Source organism: Ranitomeya imitator, chromosome 5, assembly GCF_032444005.1.
Source record: "Ranitomeya imitator isolate aRanImi1 chromosome 5, aRanImi1.pri, whole genome shotgun sequence".
Taxonomy (NCBI): domain Eukaryota; kingdom Metazoa; phylum Chordata; class Amphibia; order Anura; family Dendrobatidae; genus Ranitomeya; species Ranitomeya imitator.
In genome coordinates this window covers 139,750,769-139,764,301 of record NC_091286.1, presented here as the reverse complement: position 1 = coordinate 139,764,301, position 13,533 = coordinate 139,750,769, and the positions used below count along the sequence as shown (strand labels likewise).

Below are 13,533 nucleotides of genomic sequence, written 5' to 3'. Positions count from 1 at the left end.
AGGACGAAATCATAGTTAAAACACAAAGCCAAGATCGGTAATGGGAATCAAACAAACTGAGCAGGAACAGAAGAACAAGAGTGAGCCAACGGAAGGAAAACTGACAAGGAACATGCTTCGGATTTCATTTGGGAAGGACTCTTCCCATAGCTCCCAGCAGAGACCTCTTAACAAGAGAATAATCAGCTCACTGCAGAAATTCAGGCAGTAGATGGAGTTCCAGCAATATTAGGATTTGACCAAAACATGTTGGCGTCGCCAATAGGCATCCACAGTATTTGTGCGGTGCTGCCTAGCAATAGGAGAAGAAATGGTAGAAGTGTCATCAGACATAATGCTGCAAAGTCAAACAAATCTCTAAAGAAATAGTAATTTGTATAGAAGATGTCATTTCTGTGTTGCACACTAAACAATACAAAATATTACATGTGCATCACAACTCAGCTCCGCTTCTTTCATAAACTAAGCCCTAGCCACCATCCATCAAAAAATACTCCACCTGCTGACGTCTAAGTATTTCTTATTTATGACTACTATTTGGACGTGTTTTTGGGGCGGATTCCATAAATAGCACGTTGTCACACATAAGAAGACCTTAGGCAATTTTTGTCCTAGACAAAAGAAAGTTTTACAGTCATCTTGTTCATTCAGTTTATTAACAATGTTGTGTACTGAATGTTCTGATTCTGCTTAGACTTAAACTTTTCTGGGAAAAATAATACATATTTTTATGGTACAAGTTATTGATCTCCATAACCATAGCAATCCAGTGTTAGTGTATCAACTCAACGATCGTAACGTCTGGAAACCCAACTCAGACATTAAATAAGCAAACAGTTTACCCTCCAAAAATAAAAGTGAGATAAAAAAAGAGAAAAAAAAACTTACCAGTGCGCTGGACGCAGGCAATATAAACAGCAATAAAATAGAGCATATGCTGCATCTTCCTTTTCCAGTGATTACTCCACATTCCACTTAAGGGGGGTGTCCTGTAAAACAAGAAAGGGGCCATTTATAGAACTGTTCTCTCCCCAGAATCGGACGTCTCTTCTTTAGCTAATGAAGTGTTTATGAAGTATTAACATTCTGACAGCTACTGCTCACTCACATCTGTGATACTATTCATGATGCTGAAAGTGATATTTGTATTGCACACATTGCTTACGAAGGCTACACCACGTGCAACAGTTACACTCTGGAGCAAAATGATCTAATAAAAGCGGAAAAAGATCTGTTGTCTCGACACTGATGAACATGTCTCTGTACACCTTACTCTATAGTATACTGAGTATATATATATACAGTATATATATATACTGAATCATGGATCAGTGATATACTGTAGACAAATAGTCTAGCATCATAAACCTGACACAGAAATAATTATCTCATTACTGTATTAAGAAGAATTTGAACAGATACTTGTTAATTGGACAGCACATTTTTTTCATATTTCTCCATTAAATGTAAAACAAGAATTAAGCAATTCTGAAAATATTCCACCATCTTGTCTAAATAGCTTCAATGAAGAGTTAGAAACCATTTGATTAATCTGATCCTGTCGCCATGTGTTATTTTTCATTCTCTGCCTCCTCTTCTTCCTACCTTTGTATTGTAGGGCTCGCATTCACAAACCAGTAGGATATGTTATGAAAATTTTTCATTTTTATTCTTTATTTTTTGTGCATTGGAACAGTAGAACGTGCAGCCTAAAATTAGTCTAGAAAGTAACATTGGAAAGTGAGATTCGGCTCTGTTGGTTTTCCTACTAGAGATGTAAAATTCGGGGTCTGCGCAGGACACCTAGTGTCCGTTGCTGAACTCCGAACACAAACTTCTCCTGGAAATTGTTTTTAGTGTTCAGAGTTCCAGGCAAAGAAGAGTCAAAGAGAGAATTTTACAAAATGAAAGTTTGGGATCACATTGACTTTTGTGCAGTTTTGGTTCTGGGTAAAGTCCCTGTAGAGTTCTGGTACTTGAACCGAACTTTGAACTAAAGTTCGGTCGAATCCGACGAACCCAAACTTCCATGTTCGCTCATGCCGATATACAACATGTGATGTATAAAATCATGCTGTCCAATTAAAATTTTGCACAGTTTCTCAAACTTGGTGTCATATCCATGCCTGTAGAGTTATAGTGCGGGTCAGTTCACATAAATACACATATAATGGGACAGGACGGGTATGGTTATTAAAACCAAGGAATCACTGACTTAGCTGTCCACCTAAGCTCGTGATTCCTTTAAAATAACGGACTCCACCACATTGGAGGTCCTCATTCGGTGATTTTTTTTTTATGGTTGTAGAAACCATAATGGGCAGCCACAAACACCAATGCTAGGGACACAGTTCTCACAAACAAGGGACACTGTAAATAATTTCAAGAAGACTTGAATATGACTTTAAACAGCAGGTATAATTATTTAGGACAACCTCAGGACACCTGACCTTTTGGTATTTTGTCATGAGACAAAATTGACTACAAATATTTTGAGGTTACCTCTTTGATTTAAAGATATTTAGGTCAAAACTTGATAAGCGTGTTTTCCTTCAGGCTATGGAACTATGAATGTCAACCATCTTAGAATGCTTTTCTGTGACATTATGGTCATATGTCATCTGTAAGGGTCTGTTCACCCTAATTATTCTCAAACTGAATGGGTGACAGCAATCAGGATTCCTACAATCGCAAAACCATTCACTACATGAGACACTCACTCATTTTCAGCAAATTTAAGAACATTTATAATATGTACTATTTGAATAAAAGCAATGGGACAGGCCTTTCAATTAATGAATTTAGGTTTTTCATTCAGTCCCATTGCTAAAGTAATATAAAACAAGCACTTAGCTAGCAGTCGGCCCTACCAAACACTTGTGAAAGAATGGGTCCTTCTAAGAGCGCACTGAATTGTAGTGATATTGTTATAGAAATCCAGCATTGCAAGAAGTCAGTTTGTAAAATTGCTCCCCTCCTAAATATTATACCATCATATATCAGTGGTATTATTGGAAAGTATCATTAACCCTAGAATGTGTATCAGGAGCCCCGATGCTTACTTTTTTGCTATTATCTGCAAAATTACTTTAGTTAGAATTTTGAAACTCTAGGTATTCCTCAAGTATGTCATTGTTGGTAATATTTTTTTGATAGGCATTTTGGTGTAACAATGCTATTTTGGGGGAAAACCACATCTGTATGGAACGGGGGCCCCTGCTATTTTTATCATGTACTCAGCAGTACAAGAAATGTAGCTACAGCTAGTTTACTCTAGATTTATATACCTTTGTGTGTTTTTTCATATCTTTGCTTGAAATTTTGAAAAAAATGTTTTTTTGGTATTTTCTGCCAAAAATTATAATTAACCCCTTCATGACCCTGGGATTTTCCGTTTTTCCGTGCTCGTTTTTTGCTCCCCTCCTTCCCAAAGCCATAACTTTTTTATTTTTCCATCAATGTGGCCATGTGAGGGCTTATGTTTTGCAAAACGAGTTGTGCTTTTGAACGACATCATTGGTTTTACCATGTCGTGTACTAGAAAACAGGAAAAAAATTCCAAGTGCGGTGAAATTGCAAAAAAAGTGCAATTCCACACTTGTTTTTTGCTTGGCTTTTTCACTAGGTTCACTAAATGCTAAAACTGACATATCATTATATCATTGTGATTCTCCAGGTCATTATGAGTTCATAGACACCTCACATGTCTAGGTTCTCTTTTATCTAAGTGGTGAAAAAAAATTCCAAACTTTGTTAAAAAAGAAAAAATTGCGCCATTTTCCAATACCTGTAGCGCCTCCATTTTTCGTGATCTGGGGTCGGTTGAGGGCTTATTTTTTGCAATCCGAGCTGATGTTTTTTATTGATACCACTTTTGTGCAGATACGTTTTTTGGTCGCCCGTTATTGCATTTTAATGCAATGTCGCGGCAACCAAAAAAACGTAATTCTGGCGTTTCTAATTTTTTCTCGCTACGCCGTTTAGCAATCGGGTTAATAATTTTTTTGATAGATCGGGTGATTATGAACGCGGCGATACCAAATATGTGTAGGTTTGATTTTTTTTATTGTTTTATTTTGAATGGGGTGAAAAGGGGGTGATTTAAACTTTTATTTTTTTCACATTTTTTTAACTTTTTTTTTTACTTTTGCCATGCTTCAATAGCCTCCATGAGAGGCTAGAAGCTGGCACAACTCGATCGGCTCAGCTACATGGGAGCGATCATCAGATCGCTCCTATGTAGCTGAATTCCTGCATTGAACACCTTTAAGTTTAAATAGTCTTGCAACTGAGGCCTTCTTGTCCTACATCAAATACTGTTCTAGATGAATGGGCAAAAATTCCCACAGACACCCTACAGTGTCTTGTCAGTACTCCGCCTTGTGGAAGCAGAGTCAACGGACAGCGAAACGCACGTTGGGGTTTGGGTGCTGGCGTTTTAGTACCGGGTAAGATGATTTTCTGACTGTGCATCATACAAATGAATTTGTGGAACCTTTGACGATTGTAATGTCAGATTGGTTTTGGACCTTGGGCTCTTGACCACAAACCATGCAACCTTGTGCATTGGTATACATATGGACATGCGAATAGTATAATGACTGATGGGACTTTTTGCTTACAGCAGGGGCATTGCAATATGACTGAGCTCAACCAGCAAGTCCTCATCTTACCATTACTAAGTTTGTTACTGTGAATTGAGCTATACTTTGTACTAAACGCCATCACTTTTTGTGGTGTTCTTTATAGCACATGGTTTAATCTGTCTTTTTGTATGTTCATTATTGTGTCAATAAAGATTTTTGTACATATTAAAAAATAAACTCCATTTGTACTCCTATTTGAGATACAATGTTTTTGGAGTAATATGTAATCAATTGCGTCACTTTTGGCGCAAAATATGAGCCTGGGTTATGTTGTATTAATGTCTTGTAGAAAGCCTTCCCAAAAGAATGGCAACTGAAATAGCTGTAAAATAGGGATCAGCTCCATATTAATGTGTATGGATGTAGAAAAGGATGATAAAAAATGTAATGTGTAGGTTTCCTAATACTTTTGCCAACCTTGTGTCTTATCAGAGAACAATGATACTTCTCCATGAACTTATCATTTACTCAAGACAGGCTGCTAGCTCACTGAGGAATTAGATTGCAGCTGCTTTTTAATTCTATGTAGAGAGAAATGGAGAGTAGAAGAGGGGATGGGAGAGAGACACAGGCAGAAAGACACACAAAGAACGGCACAGAACTAATTTCTAGTAAGTATTATCTCCCACCAGTGCTGGATTCACAGCTGCACTGCTCTATAATGCCCCATAAACCCTTCACACTGCTGCTTCTAAACATGTGACATAGAGGCAGGGTAGCAGGTATGCCTCAAGCCTCTGTGTACTGGGTATGGATGGCATCCTTACAGTTATTCTTCACCTACAAACTCACAGACAACTCACATTTACAGAAAGAGTCTTCAGTAGGGAACACTGGTGTAAAGACGCTACAAGCCATGCAATGGCCAGAAATAGTGTAATGCCTCGAGTACACACTACAGCTTATTCCTAAAAGTAATCTGAAATTACAGCTACTTATCAAATAATCATTTTTGCATAATGAACATTATCATTAAATAAGCAAAAGGTACTGTAAAATCTGAAACTGTACAAAATCACATTCATAAAAGAGTACAATATAAATCATCGCTACACCCTTAAAAGGTAGACGGGTTGCCTGCAACAACTTGTTCTAAATGGCAATTTGCTCATTATTTGATGAAGGAGTTATAAAATCGATTGTGGCATTTTACTGTTAAAGTAATTGTTGGCTTTTATATAAATCTGCCTGATCAATGTAAAACATGAAGTTCGGTAACTTTCTAATACTTCTGTATTTCAATTCCTCATCATCTTTAAGATATTGCTTGTTCTCAGTGAAGGGCACAACTGAGACAGTAACCCTGCCCCGACGTACACCCTCTCCTAGCGGGTATTTCGCTACAATTCTATCCAATCTAGGCAAATCTCTTTGTTCTCTAAACTGGAAACCCCGCAGAATCTGCAAGTTCTCTGCCAGCAACCATTGTGAACAGAACATTTTATGCTCTGTGAAATATCCACATGAAATGATTAGATTTTATAAATCTCGAAATGTTCACTATGCCATGGATTTAACCCAATTAACCCCATTATATTTTAATGCTGATAATCCACATTCGGATCTTGATGTCATTTCACAGCGTTAATAAAAGTTTCAGCATCGATTTTCCCCTTTGAAAATCATGGCAAATTAATACCGCCGTCGATGGGCATTGTTAGGAACTTCGAGTCCCGAAAATAAAGAAAGATGGACCCTTCTTTATAAAAAAAAGCAAAAAAAGACAAGTATTTGTTTATTTGTTTGTTTTGCTTCCATGTTTAAGAATAGAATATACAAAGTAGAGTAACAGACATATTATGGTGAAACTTGCTTGCATAGTACAGTGCGGCCATTCACCCTGGGTGAACAGACACCTTCCTTTCTTTGCTGCTATGACAGTACTGCCAAGTGCCGAAGCAGATTAGAACAGCTAATGCATCTTTCTATCATACGGTTGGCACTCGCTCTCGTGACGCAAGATATAATAGATTCTGAAGCAGCAAACAGTACTTGCTATTCACTTGTATGGCAAGGCTAGAACTGTGAACCTTCAATGAAAGGAGTTATACATCCTTAGGCTTTAGCAGTGCCAACCAAGACGACAGTCGCGCATGCTGCGTTAAACCCAAACCATTTGAAGACCATTTATTTTTAGTTAGCAAAATCTCAAGTTTTCGAACATCTTTCTTAAAGTCAGCAGGCCACGATCTTACCAAGTAGCAAGTTCATCAAACTTCAAAAAACTTTACCAAATCTCAACTGCTAACATGCAAAATGGGGACCCTGCCATAACCTCATAGTCTAGAATTCTGCAAGTGGTGTAAAAATGCTGCAGGCGTTGCTCGTGTGGGTCCTTGCCCAGGGCTCGGAGATGCAACAGTAAATCAATGAACAACTAAATTGGTTACATCGATAATTCCATTTTATTTTTTACAATTTTTTCTGGATGCAACCAATATTACACAAAATCAATCAAATTAACCCCTACCAGCCTTGGCCTTTTTTGCTTTTGAATTTACGTTTTTGTCCCCCTTTCTTCCAAGTGTAATCATTTTTGTATTTTGCCATCAACATGGAAACATGAGCCTTAACTACTCTTGCTGTACAAGTTGTAGGCTTGAATGACACCATTCATGTTATCATGCTATGCGCTGAAAAAAAAGGACAGTGAGATGTTGAAAAAAAAAAATTACAATTCCACCTTTGTTTTTGGCAACATGATTCCTCGGGTCCGTACGATTGCAGCAATTCCAAACTTGACTAATTGTCCAGTTATATTATATTTATTTCAATGTCAGAACGTTGTAAAAACATGATATAATTTGTACAGCAATTTTCTGAGACATGGAATTATTTTATTATGTCATCAAAGGGTTTCTTTTCTGCTTGGCAAGCTGTTGTCTTCATTGGTTGAATTGTGGGGTACACATGACTTTTGCATTGCATTTTTAGCGGAGATACAAGGACTGAAAACCAGTCAATGTGGCGTTTCTGTAACTTTGCTTTATTTTGTCTTCAGTCTTTAACATACGTTTAAATAATTGAGAATGGAATTTGTGGATGTTGCAATATTAAAGGGAATCTGTCACCCCAAAAATCGTATATGAGCAAAGGCCACCGGCATCAGGCTTCTCTGATCTTTCCCGGCGCCTGCGCACTGCAGTACTTTGCTCTGCCCTCAACAGGGCAGATAAAGTACGCCTGCGCCGGAGCCGCTGCATGAAGACAAGAAAAGGACATCATCGTAAGAAGATGGGAGGCCCCGGACCGTGACGTCCATCGGACCGGACCGCAGCGGGACCGCCCCTGGGTGAGTATAATCTAACCTGTTTTTCTTATCTTTCACGTTAAATGGGGGTTTTTTTCTACAGCATTCCAGAATGCTGTAGATAAGCCCTTGATGGCGGTGGGTTTAGCTCACATACGATTTTTGGGGTGACAGGTTCACTTTAAATATATTTTACTTCTATGTTTTACCTTTTTTGTATTGGGAAAAGGGGGGGGGATTAAAACTTTTATGTTTTTTAATTTTTTTTAATGATTGATTGCCTGAATTGATGCCCCACCTGATTGCTCTAGTTAAATTCAGATTTCAGCAGCATTTAAGTGGTTAAACACCAGTGACCAGACCTAGCTCTGATTTCTGCTGTTAGCTCTATAAGGCCAGGGTCACACAAGCATATGTTCTCTCGTGCGAGAGAATCGGCCCAATTATGTCAGAGTTTGATCTGAGTGTCACGTCAGTGTGATCTCATTCTCTCACATGTGGGGGGAAGATGAGAAATTAATTTCTCCATCTTCTCCATTGCTTGGGTCCGCAGTAATCGGACTGTGCTCAGATGACATCCGAGTGCAGTCTGATGCGTTCACACGCACCTATAGACTTGAATGGGTGAGTGCAATCCGACTATTAGATGCAGATCTGAGCTACCCCATAGAATGACACTGATCTGAGTTCTATGAGATAAAACATCGGATAGCACTTGCCATGTTATACGCTCGTAGTGAGCGAGCCCTAACACAGCATACAGCACTTGCAGTCTATGGTGCATGCTCATCTCCATACACCTTCACCATGCATGGGCTGTACCTGGCAGAGAGGGGTTAACAATTTATTTCCAAAAAAAGTGAATGGTATCCACTGTTTGCATTTCCTTTTTTGATCCAAACCATGTTTTAGATAAAAGTCTATAGTGATACATAAAATGCACAACATACAAAGCATATTAACCTGGCATATCATGTGTATGGTCATTTTCATGCAGGCTTTTATAGGAAAACCACATGAACAAATGTTCTGAATTTTTTAATGCTTGAAATCTATGGGTTTTTTGTGCAAGCAGGTAAACACTGTTAAACGAAGGGTGTGATAATGAAGCCGATACATTGATTATTAAGATTTATTCATTATGTCTAATGTATGCCTTCTGGAAGCCAACCACCTCCATATGGCCTATTAGGACTTACGACCCCCAGTTTTAACCTTATTGCTGAGCTGCTACAAAGAGCGATTCTCTTGCTATCGCTGTATTGTATATAATATTACATCTTCTAGGAGGTGACTAAATCTAAATCTAAATGACAGCATGTACTCAACTAATGCTTAAGGGTCATAAGAATCTGGCCTATGTGAGGGCACCTTCAGATCTGTCCGTGCTTCACGAAATAAGAGAATGGGGTATTTATTAGGAGAGCATTCCCCCTTTCTCCAGACTTTCACCCCATAAGAGTATACACAACAGCCTATCAATCAGTGCCCTTAAAGACATTTCAGCGGGTGCACAGATAGACTAACCCCATTGTCATTCATTCATTGTCAGTGCAAAATCTACACAAAATATGAACCGGTTATGGATTGGTGACTCCCCAGTGGCTGCAACGCCACTACCCCAATGCTCTACGGCAATCTCCGGGCCTGAAGCGATGGGATTTCTTAGGTAATGAGTATGTCAATAAATTTGTTGGATATGGTAGCCAAACAACTGGGGGTCTACGTTGCAAACAATATAAACCATATGACGACATCACAAAGTAGCATTGGTAGCAAGGATTAATCTACCACTGAGAAAATCAGGTCCGCTTACCCACAGGCCTATATAAAATCATAGACAGCAGGTGAGAATTTCAGCCCTGCTATTTCTGGATAGTTTATTTCTGCTCTTATTTCTGTGTATTATTATATACTCATGATGTTGTTATCCTTGTTTCCAAATCAGCCAAGATCAAAAAGACATTTATGGGACATAAGATGATTGGATACCAGTAGGCACTGGAACTATATCTAATACTTCTACATAAGCTATGACTATAGAGGTTTATTATTATGTTATTAGGAAATGTACAGAAGCTTCCCCACACTTCTCTACTTGGCATGTAGCAATTTTGTACACTGGCCACAATAAAGGGATACGGGCACTCACTATGAGCACAGCAATTTTTTTAGTTCTTCACTAAAGCGTAAATCTTTTGCAAACCTAAGGAACTCCTGTAAGACTTAGCGTTGAGTATTCTGCTGTCCCACACCACCAGCCATCTCAATATATAGTTATCAGTGTCAGTAATAGCTAATTGGGGACCAAACCGACAATGAAATGCTAGCCCCCGTATAAGAGTGAGCTAGCAAGGCTTTCCAGTGGACTGATCACTAAGATAAGAACTTACAAAAATGGTGATTGTCATACAAATTGGCACCGTGCCATGCTATGTGCGCCACTGCAGTAAAAAATCAGTTTTGTGGTTGGTACCAGGAGCAGAATCAGGGAACAAAGGGCTATAAAGTACTGTAAGGATTAATTTTTAGCGAGGACACAGATTTGGTAAAATGCAGCAACCAATATAGACGAGCAAACAGAAAACTCACAAGTAAGTGAGAAAACCTGAAAAGAACATTTGATCTATTCCCAGAATAATTAAAAACGTAGTCAACAAATATTCATCATCGTTCTAGAACTCTATATATTGTAATATGAGATGTCAGTAGTTTGGTTATTGGTAGATTATAGGATGTAATTGAGACGCTGGAGCATTAATACTCCAGATTCTAAATTACGGTAGAGCTACAGAATTCTCATCACGTCTAGGGCTACATTTAGTGGTTGTAAAGGACGATGATCTCTCCTTCATGCGAAGAGCGTCATATTGTAAAAATTCAGAAAATGACACACTATACAACTACTACATGAGCAATGTAATTAATGTGACAGTCGTCAGCGCTCATACATTATCATTAGTATGCATCACTACCGGGTGATCTGCAATATCCACGACATTCATTGCAACATCCTATAGCTTTATGTAGCAGAAATAGGGATGTAGTCATTTATTAAGTTTGCCTCGGAGTTAAAGCCCTATTCAAACCAGATGTTGTCATCTGTCTGAAAAAAAGTGGATATATCTACCTGTCATATCGAATTAACTTGGATTAATTTCATTTTTACTATAAAGCCTATACTTTTTTAAAGTCTTTATTAATGTCTTAGAGAAAACAAACACCACATAGAGAATAGAACTAATTACTACACCAAGTCAATACATTAAAAATTAAATAAAATCAAATACAACTGTATCCACAGGTACCATGAATTTACTCAACAAGGCACAGAAGAACATTCTGTAAAGTCATGAACCTTAACAGGTTTTGCCCTAATATTAGTATTTCCTATGAAATAACCTGAACATTGAGTCCACATTTCTACAAACATTAGGTGAATTCCATCTACAACTTATTACTCTTTGCTCCATCTAGAAAAGTCTCACCAGGCTGAAGCATCCAAGAATAATTCCTTCCTCCCAACTGAAAAATATGTCAATATTTGATCTGGATTGTATTCACAGCCAGAAAACCAGGAGTATTTTAATAAATTTAATTTACTGCCTAACACAAAAAAACTTCCTGTTAATATCCAACCTGCAACTAATGTTCAATAGCAGCATGCACAAGCCTTTACATGCACAGAAAAGCTATGACGAGTTGTCTAGTGCTAGTACTTATACCCTGAGGGACATCAAGTGGGAACATTTCTAATAAAACTACCATAATATATGCAGAATAAAAAATACTATACATATTAGATAGATAGATAGATAGATAGATAGATAGATAGATAGATAGATAGATAGTGTAAGTTTATGTTTCCTGAGTTGCCACCAGGATCTGGTGCTTCACCATACCTGGTACCAGGCAGGTTGCCTCTGAGTGTGTGTTCTCCTAGTGCTAATAAAATACTTACATTGTGGTGTAGATTTCCAAGTAGTCCTTATTCCACAAAGTACAGCATGTTACTCCTAGAGAAGTTTCCTTGAAACCTGCTGGGCTTGAGCTAGATGTTCCTCAGCCTTCTTGTCAATCATGCGAAGTGGACAGAGAGAGGGATCTTATGCCTTGTGGCTGTGACCAGGGTAGTCCCAGTGGAGATGTCTGCGGTGGCCAGCTGTGGACGGTGGTGGTGTGTCTTCTGCAGCTTGTATGTAGGCAGAAGTCCTCAGCTCGGCTCTCTGCCTCGGTGCTGCAGGCTCTCAGAACAAGTGTAGCTCAGTTTCACATTACAGCTCTTGGATTGCAAAAGTAAAACCTGCTTCTGTCTAGGGCTGAGGCTGAGTCAACTGCAGAGACAGGAATGAATGAACGATGAGAGGAGGTGTAGTCCAGGTTCCTTATCTATGTAAAGTTCCCCAAAACTTCGATCAACCAAGCAGAACAGGGTGGGAAGTTCTTATGAGCTGTTCTCAGATGCTTGCCAACTCTGTTCTTGGGTCCAGAGAGACTTTTTAGGACTATTTGACACTCCTCTGTTCCCTTATCTCTTCCTCCTGACCTCTTTCTTTGGCATTGTTTAGTATGACAATCTCTCAGTAGACTGATTAGGTTTCTTCTACAGTATCTGCTTTTTTTCACAGTCACTGGCTGTCCACACTTTCCAATTTCATCCTATTTCAGCTTCTCTCAAGTCTCTTCTCACAGTGCTTTGCTTCAAGTTTTCAGAGCAGTGCTTGTGTCAGTCCTCCAGGTGCTGGAGCTTCTGGCTGCTCAGAACCTGTTGCTCAGGCTGCCTCCCATGTTTTTACTGTCTTTTTACTCTGTGTATGGTGGACAGGGCTGCTGCTGAGACTTTTCCAAAGAGACTCTATTCAGTACAGTCCCACCCTAACTTGTAACCCCAGCCACAGCATTTATCCCAGCACTACACCATGCCCCTGATACAGCGTGTAGCATTTCTATCACTTCTGTCCTTATAGTGCTACCATTCATTATAAAGATCAATGCTTTCTGTGAATTACTTCTTGACAGTCGTCTGCAGCATCTCCCAGATTCTTGGCATTATAGTTACAATAAGTTTACAACATTCTTTTATAACCTATTTCTGGCTTTTAAAACTTTTCTCATTGGAGAAATATTGAATATATGTAATATTAAATAAACATTGCGTTATTTTTTAATTTTCCTTAGCAATACAATATTTTTGGTTGTCTTATTTAGAAGTCTTTTATGAAAATACCCTCTAAGTATACAGGAACACAAAGATTTATGATTAGCGATGAGCGGACCTGTGGAAGTTCGGGTTCTGGTACCTGGCCCAAACTTTATTTCAAAGTTCTGTTCAGGTACCAGAATTGTACCCAAACTTGAACCAAAACCTGTACCCCATTGAAAACAATGGGGACCCAAACTTGTGAGCTGGAAAATTATTCTCTCTCTGAAATTTCTCCAAACTTTGCAACGGACTTCTGGGAGAAGTCCGTTTTCGGCATTTAGCACCACGCTAACAGTCCGGTACAAACCTCAAACATTAAAATTCGGTTAGCTCATCTCTATGATATCATTTTCTCCACCTGTTCACATCATAATGCTCCATTTCTCCAGCACTTAATCTTTTTTTACACTGCATAAACTGACCTGTGGTGCGTG

The 13,533-nt window shown here is 38.7% G+C and overlaps 1 protein-coding gene across 4 annotated transcripts in view; it reads right to left on the bottom strand.

Annotated features, from left to right (window-relative positions):
* The window catches only part of ADGRG6 (adhesion G protein-coupled receptor G6), a 259,254-nt gene extending 246,572 nt beyond the window's left edge, over nt 1-12,682 (bottom strand). For 3 of the 4 annotated variants that reach the window (XM_069769187.1, XM_069769189.1, XM_069769190.1), the window contains exons 1-2: nt 11,858-12,681; nt 889-989 (exon numbers count right to left, since the gene is read on the bottom strand). In XM_069769187.1, the coding sequence (XP_069625288.1) occupies nt 889-989; nt 11,858-11,859 (103 nt within the window). In that variant the 5' untranslated portion in view covers nt 11,860-12,681. Of the gene's footprint in view, nt 1-888; nt 990-11,857 lie in introns of all 4 variants that reach the window. The other variant, XM_069769188.1, reaches the window with a different exon arrangement.
* Nucleotides 12,683-13,533: the final 851 nt, after the last annotated feature.